The 18,190-nt window shown below is 41.1% G+C and overlaps 1 protein-coding gene across 1 annotated transcript; it reads left to right on the forward strand.

Moving 5' to 3' along the window:
• Positions 1 to 12,481: 12,481 nt before the first annotated feature.
• Positions 12,482 to 17,836, forward strand: LOC129766910 (uncharacterized). Its single transcript, XM_055767509.1, has one exon. The coding sequence runs from the start codon at positions 12,482 to 12,484 to the stop codon at positions 17,834 to 17,836; it is 5,355 nt and encodes a 1,784-aa protein (XP_055623484.1).
• Positions 17,837 to 18,190: the final 354 nt, after the last annotated feature.

The following is an 18,190-nucleotide window of genomic DNA, read 5'->3' on the forward strand; positions in this document are numbered from 1 at the left end:
TCGTGCGGCTTGAAATTTTGAACAAAAAAAAAAGAATTACGTATACATTCGTATATAAATTTTACCAGTACTGGGTCCCAAAATTCGATAGAAATTCAAAATTTGGAAATGTACAAAAAAAATTGTACCGCGCAACACTTTTACGTGCTCCCGTGGCCGAGTGGTTAGCGTCACACCTAACATGCCGTGGGATTCGGGTTCGATTCCCGTTCTGGTCGGGGGAATTTTGACGTGGGACTACGTCTAACCGGAGTATATGGGGGGTAAAATGAAAACCTAAACACAGAACATGCTGGATAAAATGAAAGATTCCGAATGCTTATAACTCGAACATTTCTTACTGGATCGGAAAGATGTTTCCATCAATTGATAGGGAATATTTCTACGTTTCTATCACAATTAATAGAATATTATTTTTCATTAGATAAACAATTGAATAACTGTAAAATGTTAAGCGTTATCTAAACGTCCTAACTGCCTCATTTTGATTGGCCCGATCTACAGTTTCCCTAACACAGCCATCAAAACCAATTAGCCTTGGGGAAATCGGTATTGAAAATACATGAAAGTATGGGGACTTTTGTTCTCACCAAAATGTGTTCCCTAACACAGGCGCCTAAACCAAGGAGCGTTACAGAGATCGGCATTGCAAATACATGAAAGTCGGGGGTATTTTTGTTCCGTCTGAAATGTGTTTCCCTAACACAGACAGACAAATTTTTGTTCCGACTGAAATGTATTTGTCTAACACAGACTTCAAAACCAAGATGTCTGCGAAAATCGGCTCTGCAAATAAAGGCAAATTTCGAGTACTTTTGTACTCGCTTGCCTTTATGCAAACTAGAATATGTTTCCTTAACACGGCCTCCTAAACTTAGGAACCTGGGAAAATCGTACAGACACTAGAGACGAATACACTTTCAAGTTCAAAGCCTCTATAGTATAAAAAGTAGAAGTTGAAGTTGTTGATTCATGCAAGCCGGGGGTACTTCTGCACACGCATTTTTTTTTGTACTCCGAAAAGTATTTTCCTAACACGGATTAAAAAAGCGGGTACGAACACAACGCTTTGGCTCAGTTATTCATTATTGCCTTGAAGGATATGTCTTCATATATATATGATAGTATCGAATGCTAAAAAATATGGAAACCCCATACGGAATGGGCTTACCAGCGGAAGTCGAATATCGTATTCCGATGTCATTTTGGAATCGAGGATGGTGACTTCCGGTTCGTTAAAAATGGATATAAAAGACCGGGAATGGTATGAAATCCCACAATACGATCGTGAATTGTAATGTTGGCATGTATCCATGGGTGCGCGAAGAGGAATAAAAAAATGTTCGATAGTGAGAGATAGGATTTAAGTAGCCTTATAGCGACGTTGTGGAGTTAAGGTAATATTATATTATCAGGCACGTAGCGTAACCGGCACGGCACGTTTCATGCAAGTCAAATATTATTGCGTGTGTTTCAAATGTGTATGAGTATATATAGCGGAACGGCTCCGGACATACACAGCACGTTTCAGACAAATGCATGAAGGAATTCTCGAAAAGAATAATTTGCCGGTGCCGGGCACGAACTACACGGGCGAGTAGCACCATACATAAAAATCAAACGTCGAAGTTCGTGGTATGGGTGCGTTCGTCGCTCTTCGGTACGACATCGGTTCAATCATCAGTAGCATTTCTCCGCTCCGTCTGCGCTGCCGGTCCCTACAGAGAAGTTGCTATGCCTGATGATATGAATACATCATGTATTTGTCTGCCGGTGTCGGTACGTGCCGTTAACGCTACGTGCTGGATAATATAAAACGGCCTTTATACGGCCTTTATACGAAGAAAGTGCACATACAAATGCGCACGCAAACATCAACGATCAAAGTGAACGTCAAAGTCAAAGTCATCTTCAACACGCAAACATAAACGCCCTTGCACAGGTATGTGCGCAGATCTATACAAAGAGTTTATCAAAAGTTTCTTATGGCAAAATCAGATACGTTCCCTCTGAAGTGAGCGCCAATCGATGAACCAGGATTGTGCTAGCCATTGATGGCAAGCGCCAGAGTGAACGTGTTAAACAATCACGATATAAATCACAGGTAACAGGTAGATTCAATTTATATATCTTCTTTTTATGAACATACAATAAAAAATCAAAATTGCCTTGCTTTGCAATGTTTCACAATCTAAAAGAACACAGAACTCATTTTGCACACAGGTCGAATATATTTTTTCTCTGTTTTTAAAGGAATGAAAATGTCAAATGGCGCTAAAACGCTAGAATGAAGATAGCCAGAAAAGGTCATCATATTATCAAGTTATGAAACTTTTCATTTGACACTGTTGAAAATTCAGTAGGAAGCACCGTTCCTGAGATACAAAGGAGGGTAGGTTCAGGACCACCGGTTGCGTTAGGACCACCTTCCCCTATAGGATGGACTTTTGGAAGAGGAAGGGGAGATCTCAGAGGAAAGTGAGAAGTATTCAGAGTAATAAAAAAACATAAAAAAATAGTATATCGCTTGCTACAATACGGTGAAATTTTTATTTAATACAACTTATTAATTGTGTGATGTGACAACGCTTTGTGGAGACTATTTATTCGCACAGAACCCGTTGTCACGTCACAAAATGCATGCCGTTAAAATGCATGTTCTTGCGAGTTTTTTGAAAAACTTAGTATACAGGAATCAACGTTTATCTTTCATTGACAAATCATAGAACATAGTTTCTTTGTATGTTTTGAAACGAAACTGAAAATACAACATTAATGTTCAAAAGTCGGAATCCGCAAAAAGACAGGTGTTGTCACGCCACAAAAGTATTGGGCTGGCAACAAACGAATTCAACTGCAAAGTATTTCCAACTGAAGATTCTTGTAGGAAATTTTCTCAATTTCAATTTAAAATAGTTTACCATTTGGAAATCGTGAAAACGAGAAAAAACCTGTTTTTAGTGAGTCGAACCATTGTCACGTCACGCTGGAATGGGTCAAATGGTTTTCTAGATACACCGCAATAAGATGAACTTTCAGCATTTTATCTCGAAGCTGTTGAGAATGGCGTTAATTCGTACCCAATACCATATTTTTCATACAGCTGGTGATAAGTTTTGTGGCACTTTTTACCTCCCTAACCAGCCAGGCCCTTATCGACCCGGCTATGAAAGTGGTGTACCGGTTTCACGATTTACAGAATTCCTTTACGATCCATTTGTCAAGCGTTTACTTCGTCTTTATGTACAGTAAAACCTGTTTTTGTGCGGTTATTTTGTGTGATTTTTTTTTGTGCGGTGTATAAAATGAAGCATATTTGACGAAGTTATCGTACATTTAGTTCTTTTCGATGGTTTATATGCATTTCAGTGCGAAAAAAGCATGTTTGCGTCTCAATTATCCATTTCAGAAATCATTCCTCTCCTCTCATCAAATGCTCCAAGTTTTTCAAAGTTTTTGGATGACATGATTTCTAAAAGCAACACGTTTCGACATGCAACTAAAAGCACAAAACAGCCACGCGCAACCGAAAAGACAAAGTGTCCCATCGCAAAACGGGGAAACAAAAGGAAATTGAACGGTGAATGGCTTGGATTTGAGTTATTTTCTTGGGGGAAACTTTTTTTATGCGATCCCTATCTACCGCACAAAAAAAGTGTTTTTTTCAAAATGTGTACCGAACACGATTTTTTAAAGCTGCTGGTGAAGTTTTGCATGTTTATTTATGCGACTTTTTTGTGCGGTCCCTATCCCCCGCACAAAAAAAAGGTTTGCCTGTATAGTTTTATCTGATGTTTTCTGTAATACAATAGTTATTTATTGTAATTTGTATATAATTAGAAGTTTGTACCCACTTGCGTTTTAGCACACGTGACGATAGATTTATACATACTTTTATGACGATTCATATCTGCAATTTCTCTGAATAATCAAATTTTCAACAACAAAACTATCAATAGTTGATTTGAAGGTTAGTCTCAGACATACATTTCAAACCTAGATAAACCCAAGATAATGCATCGAATTGATGTCAATGTCGTTTGAAGAAAAGAACAACAACCGTTAAAGCAAGGCCCCGCCATCATCTGACCGCCGCGCTCTAACTTGCCAGGAAGTGGACTAGGTCATACCGAGCGCCGGCGTGATTCGCGGTTCATTTTTACCGTTTGCCCGCCACTCAGAGTGGCGAATCTTCTTGACGCTGAACGCATCAGAACGTGTGTTTGGTAAATAAGTCAAAATTTTATCATTTTAATTGTGATTGTAAATAACATTGATTGATGGGTCTTGAGCGCCATCAAGCAAGACGGGGATCGGTCTTTTCGCTCTGTCCCGCTCACTCATACTTTCCCAAACCCATCCCATCTGTTGCTGTTGCCGCGTTGCACTTTTATTTCTCCTGCCGTTTTATTTACCCAAGTTGACCCAAATTGGACCAAGAGTAATAAACAACACAGTCACACAGTCACGCTTTTAGTGCAAGTGTGTTTTTGTTTACTGCGATCTGTGTGCAGCGTTGCATTTGGCGAACGGTGTATTTTTGCAGCGGTCTTCATCGATTTGTATGTTCTCGCCGTTTTTACCTATATTAATCTTGCTTCTCATTTTGTTTTCGTTCGACCTGCAAACCTGCGTGCCCTTCAATCGGAAATTCAGTAGGGGAAGTGGGGGCATAGTGGTCACCCTAAGGAATATGTCCATTTACCGCGTCCACATACCGCTACAACTCCCGTTTTTCTAAGAATGTTCTAGTTCAACTCATTGGGCCTGATTCTCGAATACACTAAGAATACACTTCACGGTGGAAACGGTATGAAACGCATTCGCGATGACAACGGTACGGTGTCGACATCTGGATGCGAGATTAGTTTCCCACTAAATTTATCATTATAATATCAAATTATCTTCAGATTAAATTTTTGTAAGAGATTATTATATCACATGAAGAAATTAAAGTTTTCCACTCACATTGAATACCAGTTTGATACGAAGAAGTTAATTTTCATTAATGATTTTTTATTTGAAAAGTGCTCATTCTGCCTGAAAACTCATCATTATCTTCGACACTTCACTAACTCGTAAAACGTAGTTCAATGGGGTGCCGTTTATTTCGTTTCCACCGTGAAGTGTATTCGAGAATCAGGCCCATTGTTGTTCAAGATAGCATACGGCTTTTACTATAAAAATTCAAAATAGTACATTTTTCATCATTAGAAAAAAGGTGAAAAATCGAACTTTTGTTTTTGCTTGGAGGTAAAGTGGTCACCTCGTGGAGGCAAAGTGGTCACTCGCACATATCAAGCTAAATGCGATAGATTTAAGCGTTTTTTTCGCCCTAATTTGTTCAAATCATATTCGATATAGTAGGTACATGTATGAAATAAGCTTGCTCTATTCACCTAGAGTCTCAATTCAAATTATCTCATGCATACAACAACGTTGTAAGAAACACATTTAGTAAACAGAACATTGTAAAGGGTGTGTCACATCAAATTGCATCACGGAAAAAACGCTGTAGAAATTCGCCCAGTAGACCGATCCTTTTGAAAATTTTAGACAGTAAAATAAAAACTATTAAACAACTTTTGGCATTTTCCATTTTTCATACTTCGAGCCCAAGCCCGTATGCTCGTACATTCCTCTTTACCCCGTCCATAAGGTTCTGTACAACGTCAGGTTGTAGTTTTTTTTTTAACAGAAATCCATTTTCTCTTGAAGTCCGCCTCCGATTTGACAACTTTTGGGTTCTTCCGGAGGGCCTGCTTCATAATCGCCCAATATTTCTCTATTGGGCGAAGCTTCGGCACGTTGGGCGGGTTCATTTCCTTTGGCACGAAGGTGACCCCGTTGACTTCGTACCACTCCAACACGTCCTTTGAATAGTGGCACGAAGCGAGATCCGGCCAGAAGATGGTCGGGCCCTCGTGCTGCTTCAATAGTGGTAGTAAGCGCTTCTGTAGGCACTCCTTAAGGTAAACCTGCCCGTTTACCGTGCCGGTCATCACGAAGGGGGCGCTCCGCTTTCCGCAAGAGCAGATCGCTTGCCACACCATGTACTTTTTGGCAAACTTGGATAGTTTCTGTATGCGAATCTCCTCCGGAACGCTGAATTTGTCCTCTACGGAGAAGAACAACAGGCCCGGCAGCTGACGATAGTCCGCTTTGACGAAGGTTTCGTCGTCCATTACCAGGCAATGCGGCTTCGTCAACATTTCGGTGTACAGCTTCCGGGCTCGCGTCTTCCCCACCATGTTTTGCCTTTCGTCGCGGTTAGGAGCCTTCTGAACCTTGTATGTACGCAGGCCCTCCCGCTGCTTGGTCCGCTGGACGAATGAACTTGACAAATTCATCTTATTGGCGACATCCCGGACCGAACTTCTCGGATCACGTCTAAACTGCTTAACTACGCGCTTGTAATCTTTTTCACTGACGGAGCATCCAGTTTTGCCGTTCTTCACCTTCCGGTCGATGGTTAGGTTCTCGAAGTATCGTTTTAGTACTATGCTGACCGTGGATTGGACGATTCCCAGCATCTTACCGATGTCCCGATGTGACAACTCCGGATTCTCGAAATGAGTGCACAGGATTAATTCACGACGCTCTTTTTCGTTCGACGACATTTTTCCAAATTTACGAAAAATTGACAGTGAAGCATGGCCAACGTGATCTATACACTCTTATCTGATTTTAAAGCGAAAGCTGAAGATATAATTCCTAAAAATTAAATTTCTACAGCGTTTTTTCCGTGATGCAATTTGATGTGACACACCCTTTAAGTCGTTATGCACCTATGTCCACTTTGCCCCCAAACATCAAAGTAATTTCTCATCAGGCCCAATGAGAATGAACAAAATATATGTTCACCTCTCCTAGAATATGTGAACAGTCGTCCAAACTGATGATTTGTCTAACATATCAGATTGAATAAACTAAATTTCACGAGAAATTCGTTAGATACCATGCACACAGAACTACGGCCGAATAGCTATCGAGAGAGCAATTTCTATTTTTATTTATATTTCGACATGCGACAGCTCTACTGAAGTACAGGGTCACTCAAAATTCATTAAATTTTTCAAACATAAGGTGCCTACCAATACGGTGTCAATAGTCAATAGTTATACCACCAAACAAGCAGGTGACCATTTTGCCCCCCATGATCAATTTGCCCCCACTACCCCTAGCTGATGTTTGAGCTGCGTTTGTAAGTTTTTAAGGCGATCTTCGGTTTGTGCATCCGATAACAACGGGTAAGGGGCGTTTCCAATTACACCTTTATAACGGTAAGATGTTTTTGTTGATCTTGATGCTGTTGAATGATTTTTCATGTAGCTACGGTGATGGAGATAAAAATAACTTGCCATTCTTTGAGGAATAAGAGAGAATAAAAAATTCTCATCATTCGGAGTTAGCGAATCAACTTGATCGATTAGAAAATTGAAAAAAGTTCATTGTCCACCTCTGAATAGAGAGCAGCGTGTGACGACAATCGGACGAGATTTCAGGCCGTGTGGTTTATTCATGCCCATTCGAGGGTAACAAGTGAGATTCGATCGAAAGTGGCCTTAACGACATTTCCGTCAATTTCATCGCTCACCGCCCGTAATAAATACTTTTCGAAGGCTTAAACTCAAAGTGTGCATCGTTGCACTTTGTCCGCTTGGAAGGCCGTAAAAAATCGGAACGAAATGAAGAGAAGAGATTGGGAGACGTTTGCCAGGACCCTGACAACAGGAACTCTGATGGGAAGGTAATGAAAAAATATTACCTTTGGTCAGATTTAATCCTGTTTTATTGGCACTCTGAAGATTCGTCCGTTGATGGCTCTCGAGCAGATCCACAAGCGAAGGAAAAGAAACACCACAAAACGCTGTCGTAAGCCAGAAGGTAGAGGGCCTTTTTTTTGCAACCACCGCTACAAACCGTCAACCGTCCGACAGTGTTTGAGTATAGATTCTAGTAGCTGCAACCGAAGGCACAAATTGGTTGTTAAGCCCCTTTTGAATCCGACAGATTCATGCTATTTTTGCCTCTTTCTATTACTCCCGTGAGCTGGTGCACTCGGCGGAGATCCGGACCACCAGCAGAAATCTCAGCGCCATAGAGAGGACCGAAATTTCATTTATGCGTTCGGACTTTCATCTTCTGCTTGATGTGTCGAGGCTTCAAATCTGCTATTCTGTCATTTTGGCTACCGGTCGGTTGCCATCAACGAAGTAGCGCCCGGAAGGTAGCTCTCCAAATTGAGTTTTGGTATATCGATTTTTTTATGGGGCATCAAGATCAGGTCTATTCGTTATCTAACAGGTAGTGATGAGTTTTCACCGGCAAATTGCTTCCGTTGAAGATTTATTGGAAAGTGATGATGCTGATAAACCGGGCCGACAATCTAATTTAACCTACGGCAACAGTGACAATGTTGCATTCACTACATATTCGTTTTTGTTTCATCCCATTCTTGATCAAGAACAAAAACTCAAATTTATAATGCAATTTAATTTTACCACCCATTAACGCAACTATTCATCATAGGCTAAATATGGAATTAATATCCCATGAACACGGCTATTAAACCCACGGAACGTTTCAGCAATTACCTGGTACATTCCGAAAGCAGTCATTAAAAATAAATTATCGGAATTCTGTGATGTGGACAGCCGACTAAGCCGAACACATTAAATGCAAACAAAAATGCCCTATTATCAATGTGGTGAAACCACAGCACGGCATCTCGTTGCCCAACCGCGTTGCCCCTACAAACCACCCATTTGCGGTAAAAGTAATATAACTCATCCGAGGGCGGCGAGCGGCATTTGACCCGGGTGCTATCGCTGAAGCGACCGGAACTGACCCAGGTTTCGTCATAGTACAAGCTTTCCTAGAACCATTACCAACCGTTTATATGAAGTTATTAGTTGCTCGTGTCTCGATTGCTAACCAACGGTAATGATAGAGTCTAACGGCGTCAAAATATTCATGTTTAGCTTTTATTTTGGCTAATTTTTTGCGTATTTTGAATTCTTAATTTGCATCCAAATAAATATGAACCAGTAGGAAGAGTATCAATATCATTTACCTGCAACATTGATTGAAAATTTGGCTCTTGGTTTGTTCGTCTATTGAGAAAATTACGAGAAAGATGATTAAAAATAACTTTTCTCAAGTCGTTTTGAAACTTTATGTATTTTCTGGAAAAGAGACAAAATGTAAAGAGGTGACATCATATTTAACAATAGGTTTACGGATGTGCCGTATATACCTATCTCGACGAACACGCGTCAATTTGACGTGTGGACGAATACACACAACACTTAGTATACTATGGTTAAAAAATTAGAATATGTATACAGGTCGGACTCGATTATCCGGGATTCGATTACCCGGAATTTTAGACTCGATTATCCGGAGTATTTTATATTTGATTTCCGGAAAATTTGAATTATATGTATAATAATTCCATATTGAATAGCTAATATGGGTATCAAACAAGTCTTGGGCGGTGGTTATATTCAATTATTCCAAAGGTTTCTTCGAGAGCGTGGTTCAAAGGTTTGGACTTAAGTCGTGACTTCATTCGTGTAATGAGTAGACTTATGTCCAACCACTACTCGCTAGATGTGCATCTCCACAGAATAAATCTTGTTCAAAGCAACGTCTGTCGGTGTGGAAACGGTTACGATGACATCGATCACGCAGTTTGGCAATGTACGGATAATTACGCAGCCAGAGAGTACCTTTTGAATGCCCTTGAGGTCCAAGGAAGACAACCCTATGTTCCTGTTAGAGACGTGTTGGGAACTCGCGACATCTGCTATATGCAGTTGATCTATATGTTTGTGAAACGGTCTAGTATAAGTATTTAATGCTTTTGTGTTTTTCTTTTTCGTTATTAGTTTGTTTGTCTTGTCCCCCCATCTCACCGTCGCCCACCCTCGACAGCTAGTCGAACACCAGATGCTATCCCTGGTCATTATGCACTATGCTACAGTGCGTGCAGCAACCCTCGGTTGAGACAACGATACCTCATATCCATATCCCCAACCTGACCCGTCCCACAAAAATGTTGCCCTTTTAACCTCGAGTAAACCGCGAGTATTCGGTCGAATCCTACTAAACATAGAAATTAGTTGAAACTTTGTATAAACAAACCTTGAATTAGCGGCTCCGCAAAGCTTATGCGATTGAGCCTTACAAATAAATGAACTGGATAAAAAAAAAAATGGGTATCAAATGAAAGGCTTGACTAGTAGAACACAGTTATTTATAAAAAATGCAAATCCAAAATAGCCGCTAGCACAAGATGGTGCCATATATATTTTTTCAGAACCCCATCAATATGGGTATCAAATGAAAGGGCTTGCCTGGTGGAAAACAGTAGATCCTAAATAATCCAAATCCAAGATGACCGCAGTCCCCAATTGAACAATTACTTTTTAATGGTTCCATTCAGCTTACCCTCTTTGTATGTATGTTTGAGTGTTTGTAGGGTTGTCCCACATTAATAGAAAATTGACCTCGTTCCTGTTGACTGATTGATCTGAAATTTGGAACATACCTTTAATTCTACTCTAATTATAAAAATGTGTATTCCATGATCTTGAAAAATTCAATTTGGCCCCTGCTAAAAAATGGCTGAATGGCTTGATTTGGAGAATACACTACACTATGAATAACACAAACTCGAAAAGGTCGCCGCCACAAAATGGTCGACTATGTATTTTTTGCAATCCCCTCAATATTGGTATCAAATGAAATGATTAGACTAATAGAATACAGTATATGATCAAAATATTCCGAACAATGTTGGGTAAGAAATAAAAATTTTAAAAATAATTATTTTTTGAATGGTTTCAATGTAGAGAAGTATACTAATTATACAGATAATTTACTAAAACTAGAAAATAAAATAATTACCTTTATAAGTGAAACGGTTTAATGTACTAAAAGCTAGAAAATAATTAGACAAGTAGAAGTTAGTAGTTATCACATCTGTTCCTTCATTAATCTAGGGCAATGATGAGACTAAATTAAAATCATGGAGTATATAATGAAACAACTAACTATGGATAATGGAAATCCAACGTTTATTTCTTACCTATTTTTATTCGGAATATTTTCATGATGTACTGTATTTTATTATTTAAATCATTTAATTTGTTACCGATTTTGAGGGGATTGCAAAAAATACATAGTCGACCATTTAGTGGCGGAGATCTTTTTGAATTTATGTTGTTTATTATGTTTCGTGTTCTTCAACTCAAGTCATTCAGCCAGTTTTTAGCGACGGCCAGATTAAATTTTTCAAGATCATGGAATACGCAGTTTTATAATGACAGTAGAATAAAACGTGTCTTCCAAATTTAGATTAATCAGTCAACAGGAACGGGGTCAACTTTCGATTTATATGGGACAACCCTACAAACATTCAAACATACATACAAATAGGGCAAGCTGAATGAAACCATTTAAAAAGTAATTAGTTGTTTGGGGACTGTGGTCATCTTGGAATTGGATTTTTCATTATCTGCTATGTTCTACTAGTCGAGAGCTTCCTTTTGACATTGATGAGGTTTTGAACAAAAAAATATATATATGGTGCCATTTTCTGGTGGCGGCCATTTTGGATTTGGATTTTTTATAAATAACTGAGTTCTACTAGTCAAATCCTTTCATTTGACACCCACTGTTCAGGAAAACGATAAGTCTGAAACATTTCAAGGCATTTTTCGCCCGTGAGTGGGCGCAGTTGTAGTATAGGCGAAAACCAATGGAGATTATGGCAACACTTTCTTAAACAGAGTTGTTGAGGATAGCTGCCCGACCATCTAGTTCAGTTGGACTTTAACATCTCAACCGAGTAGATTCAAAAATACAAACAGTTAAACACAAGGTAGGTTGTCCAAGTTTTTCAAAAGTGAATAAAACATTTGGTGCCGTGACCAGGATCTTTGAATCCTTTGTTTCCTTTGAAACTGCCGTGAAAGGACCCTTTCAAAGGACTTCGGACAATTCAGACAATTGTCCACTTCAACAACATCGATTGTCCAGCTATTGAAAGCCATCGCCATTTGAGAGGATTTTATACAATAGTACAAGGCCTTTTGTATAAGGATACAAGGTAAAGACCTGTCCAATTATCCTCGCAGGGTGCAACAGATACCCTTTAGATTTCCAATTTTTTCTTGGATTTTCGATACTGCGGTTCTGGATCATCGAGTTCAACTGCAGCTGCCTTCAACCTGTTAGTGATACAACGGAGTGTGGGCTCGTTTTACTCTACGTTTACGAGACAGCGTGCTGAAATTCAAAAAGGATTTTCTATTCAACCGAGAATCGGAGGATTTCTTCAATACATTGTACAAGGCATTTCATTGCCTTGGAACAGGTGAGCACCTTTCCAAGTTGCTATAATTTGTTTGTCCGGCCTACCTTGGTCTTTTTATCGCCAGGATAATTCGAAAAATCTGTTCGAGTATCAACGATGGCGAGTGCAGAGCAGCTTATCTCGCGACGAAGCACCTTGATTGCAACGTTGGGTCGGGCAGAGGCATTCGTGGCAAATTTCAACGAGGACAGAGATCTACCACAGGTGCAGCTGAGGATTGAACGCTTAGATGAGCTATGGAGAAAGCTGGAAGATGTTCAGGAAAGTTTAGTGGAGCTGGAAGAGGAAGGTGAAGGTAGGAGAGAGCATGAAGAGATTCACGCTGGTATAGAATCTCGACTTTTTCTAATAAAATCGAATCTTCTTTCTAAATTGTCTTCTCCACTTACTGATAACTCTCGCATCCCTCAATCTGCACGCACTAACTCCACTCTCTCCGGAATCAAATTGCCGACGATAACACTTCCCGAGTTCAATGGAGATTATATGCATTGGCTCGCATTTCACGACACATTCTTAGCACTGATCCACTCCAACCCCGACGTACCAGAAATACAGAAGTTTCACTATTTGAAGGCTGCGGTCAAAGGTGAAGCAGCTCAATTGATTGAGTCGATAGCGATTAGTTCTGCTAACTATAATTTAGCTTGGCACAGTTTGAAATCTCGATACTCTAACGACTACTTATTAAAGAAGAGACACCTGCAGGCACTCTTCGACATACAGGTGGTCAAAAAGGAATCAGCGACTACCCTTCATGTACTAGTAGACGAGTTCGAACGTCATATTAAAGTTTTGCATCAACTAGAAGAACCAACCGACACTTGGAGCACAATTCTTGAGCACCTTTTGTGTACCAGGTTGCCAGAGGAAACACTGAAAGCGTGGGAGGACCATGCTTCGCGTGAGGAAGAGCCGAATTATACTTGTCTTGTTCAATTTCTCCAGCGGAGAATCAGAGTGCTGGAATCAATATCTGTGAATAATCATAACGCATCTACAAGTTCCACGAACACAGCACACCAACCGAAAAAGTCAGCACCGTTTCGACTTTCTTGTTACACATCTACCGCCACTTCTACCGATAAATGTCCGGCGTGTAATCTGCCGCATTGCTTAATGAAATGCCAAAAGTTCAATCGATTTTCCCCTTCTGAACGCCAACAATTTGTCGCAACGAAACGATTATGCCATAATTGTATGCGAAAGGATCACATGGCTCGCAACTGCCCATCCAGTTTCAGTTGCCGATTATGTAACCGTCGACATCACACGTTATTACATCCCGGCATCCGTGAGAGCTCTACTAATCAACCTGGAAACCGAGATTCTGCGAGGCCAGAATCGTTCACGAGAACTGGGTCCCTACCAGTCCCGTCTAATGCACCAGATTCGTCACAAATATCGGTCACAGCCACCGAAACTACACCGAACATAGTCAATTGTACACCTGTAAAACAAACTTCTGAAAACGTTTTTCTATTAACAGCTGTCGTAAAAATTGTTGATGCCTACGGACACGATCATCTAGCGCGTGCACTATTGGACAGCGCCTCCCAGCCAAACCTGATTACTGATCGAATGGCACAAATTCTGAAACTGAAGCGAGCAAAAGTGAATGTCACTATACAAGGAGCGGGTAAAATGTCCAAAGTAGTTCGTGAATCTGTTTTCACAGAAATAAAATCGAGAAAAGAAGAATTCTCTTGCGGAGTTGAGTTCCTGATAATGGACAAAGTCACTGGAAACATTCCGTCCCAGAACGTTTCATTAACTGGATGGAAAATCCCAAGCGATTTGGTTCTTGCAGATCCACAATTCAACAAATCACAGCCCATTGACATGGTGTTGGGAATCAAACACTTCTATTCTTTCTTTCCTCATTCAGCGCGTATTGAGCTAGGCACTGAACTTCCCCTACTCGTGGACAGTGTGTTTGGATGGATTATCGCAGGCTCCGCCAACGCAAATACACCAACGTACAATTCCAATATTGTCGAGATATCTATGCTCTCACTGGAGGACTCTATCGAACGATTTTGGCAATGCGAAGAGTTACTCAACAAAGACAATTTCTCGATCGAAGAGCGACAATGTGAAACCTTATTCCAATCGACCTCTGAACGCAACACGGAAGGGCGATACATTGTTCGCTTGCCCAAGAAGCCAGATTTCGAGTCTATGCTAGGCCATTCAAAAGCCACTGCCATTCATCGCTTTGAATTACTCGAAAAAAGATTAAAACAAAACTCTGAATTACGAACTGAATACCATAAATTCATGCACGATTACCTCACTCTAGGGCATATGCGGCTGGTAGAAAGAGAATATGCCAACGAAAAGCAATATTACTTGCCTCATCACTGCGTCGTGAAGGAAGCTAGTAAGACCACAAAAGTACGCGTGGTGTTTGATGGCTCGGCAAAGACATCTACAGGATTCTCGCTCAACGATGCTCTGTGTGTGGGCCCAGTAGTCCAAGACGACTTGTTAAATATCATTCTACGATTCCGCACGTTTCAAGTGGCCCTTGTCGGTGACATAGCTAAAATGTACCGTCAGATCTTGGTTCATCCTGATGACGTACCACTGCAGCGCATACTGTGGAGATTTTCTGAGGATTCTCCAATTCAAGCATACGAATTATTAACCGTGACTTACGGTCTAGCTCCTTCGGCTTTTCTAGCAACTCGTAGTCTCCAGCAATTGGCAAATGATGAAGGCGAACCATACTCACTTGGTCGTCCAGCGTTACAGAAAAGCTTCTACGTCGATGACTTTATCGATGGTGCACAATCGGTGGAAGAAGCGATACAGCTTCGGAACGAATTAAGTGAACTTCTCAACAAAGGCGGATTCACGCTCCGCAAATGGGCTTCGAACAAATTGGAGGTGTTGCAAGGATTAAACGTTGACCAAATTGGAACACTGTCGGCTTTGCATTTTAGTCCCGATGAGACGGTGAAGGCTCTAGGAGTTACATGGGAACCAGGGACTGATATGCTCCGATTCGATTCGAACATTCGTCACAACAATGAATCATCAACGAAGCGTAGCATTTTATCCACGATCGCCAGACTGTTCGATCCGCTAGGATTAATAGCGCCCATAGTTGTGAGAGCCAAAATCCTTATGCAGAATTTGTGGTTATTATCTTGCTCTTGGGACGAGCCTGTTCCCAAGAATATTCAGGAAAGTTGGGACAAATATCATCAACATTTGCCATTGATTTCCTCATATCGCATACAACGCTGCGCTTTCCTACCAAACGCCATTCTTCAATTGCACACGTTTTCTGACGCCTCTGAAGCTGCATATGGTGCTTGCACCTACATACGATGCGAAGATACGAAGGGCAATATTACTGTCCATCTACTTTCCTCTAAATCCAAAGTGTCTCCATTAAAACGCATAACACTCGCTCGCTTGGAACTTTGTGCTGCTGTCCTTGCTGCTCAATTACATAATCGCATTAAACAAGCAATTGAAGTTAATATTTCCGCCTCCTATTTCTGGTCGGACTCTTCGGTTACGCTGCATTGGTTAAAATCGCCACCTAATACATGGAGGACTTACGTAGCAAATCGTGTCTCCGAAATTCAAAACCTCACAGAGACATGCCATTGGAACCACGTCTCTGGAAAAGAGAATCCTGCCGATTTAGTCTCAAGAGGCATGGACGTATCGGACTTCATCGTCAGCGAGCTCTGGTGTTGTGGGCCACTATGGTTGAAACGAGACGCACATGAATGGCCTATCAGCACACCATCAAACATTCCTGTTAAAGAGATGGAAATACGAAACATCCAAACAGCTCAAGCTACCATTCAAACAAATCAAGCAGTCAATGGCTTATTTCTTCGATGGTCATCCTACAGTCGATTATTGCACGTGATTGGATACTGTCTCCGTTTTGCCAACAACGCACGAGAAAAAGCCAGAACTCGAATGTCATCAGATGCAGTTCCAGCATGTCGTTCACTTACCGTTCATCAGCTGGAAAAAGCCAAAATCATCCTCATTCGTCTTGCTCAAGAAGATAAATTCAACTCAGAAATTGAACACTTGAAACAAGCAAAGTCGTTAAGAAAGCAATCCAAAATTCGTAAACTAAATCCGTTTCTTGATTCCGAGAGTGTGTTGAGAGTGGGAGGTCGATTGCGCTTTTCACAGTTATCTTTCCAAGCTAAACACCCAGCACTGCTCCCTTCCAATCACCCTTTCACCAATCAAATTGCTCAATATTTTCACCATAAATTGCTTCACGGCGGCGGGCGCCTCTTATTAAACGCTATTCGAGAGGAATACTGGCCAATACAAGGACGTCGTCTTGCCAGAAGCATCGTTCGAAATTGTTTCCGCTGCAATCGCTTAAACCCAGAACCAGCTCAACAACAGATCGGACAATTACCTGCTCATCGCGTGATCCCCAGTCGTCCATTTACCATATCTGGAGTGGACTATGCAGGTCCTCTGTACCTGAAACCGCAACACAAAAGAGCACACGCTGTAAAATCTTACCTCTGTCTTTTCGTCTGTTTTGTCACTAAGGCAGTTCACCTGGAGTTGGTAAGCGATCTAACAACTCAGGCCTTCCTATGCTCCTTCCGAAGATTCATCGCCAGACGAGGTCGTCCAGCCCATGTGTATTCGGATAATGGGAAGAACTTCGAAGGTGCGAGCAACCAGCTCGCGGATTTATTTATTTGGCAACAAAAGCAAACCGAGAGAGAAAAAATTATTTCCTTCTGTACTGACGAAGGAATCGTATGGCATTTTTCTCCCCCGAAGGCACCACACTTCGGTGGCCTTTGGGAAGCGGCGATTAAAGTGGCGAAGAAACACTTGTTTCGTCAACTCGGCTCAACACGACTATCATTCGAAGACATGTGTACAGTCCTAACCCAGATTGAAGCTCAAATGAACTCCAGACCACTTCTTCCACTTTTAGAGGATCCAAATGATCTAGCCGCTCTTACTCCAGCCCATTTTCTTGTCGGGACCACGTTGAACGCCCTGCCCGACCCGGACCTGAGCCATATACCAACGAACCGCCTCGACCATTATCAACAGCTCCAGTTACATGTGCAGAAATTCTGGTACCACTGGCGACGTGAATATTTGCAGGAATTGCAAAGGGATACCGTACGTGCCGGCCTCAACGAAGACATCAAACCAGGACGAATGGTCATCGTTGTCGATGAGCTGCAACCGCCGCTCCGATGGCCGCTAGCTCGCATCATATCCGTACATCCTGGAATCGACAACATAACGCGGGTTGTATCACTGCGCACTGCTAAAGGAAACATCACACGCCCAATTACTAAAATTTGTTTGTTACCTGTTTATTCAAACGCTTCCGGGCCAGAAGCAAGTGATTCGGAGACAATCAATCCACATACAGCAATAGAACAAGCTGAACTTACAGAATTAAATGAAAATATTGTATAATGTATGTAGAATTAAGCACCAACTATACGATTGTTTGTTTTTGTTGTAATAACAATAGTTGAACGTCATTGTTCAAGGCGGCGGGCATGTTCAGGAAAACGATAAGTCTGAAACATTTCAAGGCATTTTTCGCCCGTGAGTGGGCGCAGTTGTAGTATAGGCGAAAACCAATGGAGATTATGGCAACACTTTCTTAAACAGAGTTGTTGAGGATAGCTGCCCGACCATCTAGTTCAGTTGGACTTTAACATCTCAACCGAGTAGATTCAAAAATACAAACAGTTAAACACAAGGTAGGTTGTCCAAGTTTTTCAAAAGTGAATAAAACACCCACATTGAAGCGGTTCTGAGAAA

This window comes from Toxorhynchites rutilus, chromosome 2 (assembly GCF_029784135.1).
Source record: "Toxorhynchites rutilus septentrionalis strain SRP chromosome 2, ASM2978413v1, whole genome shotgun sequence".
Classification (NCBI taxonomy): domain Eukaryota; kingdom Metazoa; phylum Arthropoda; class Insecta; order Diptera; family Culicidae; genus Toxorhynchites; species Toxorhynchites rutilus.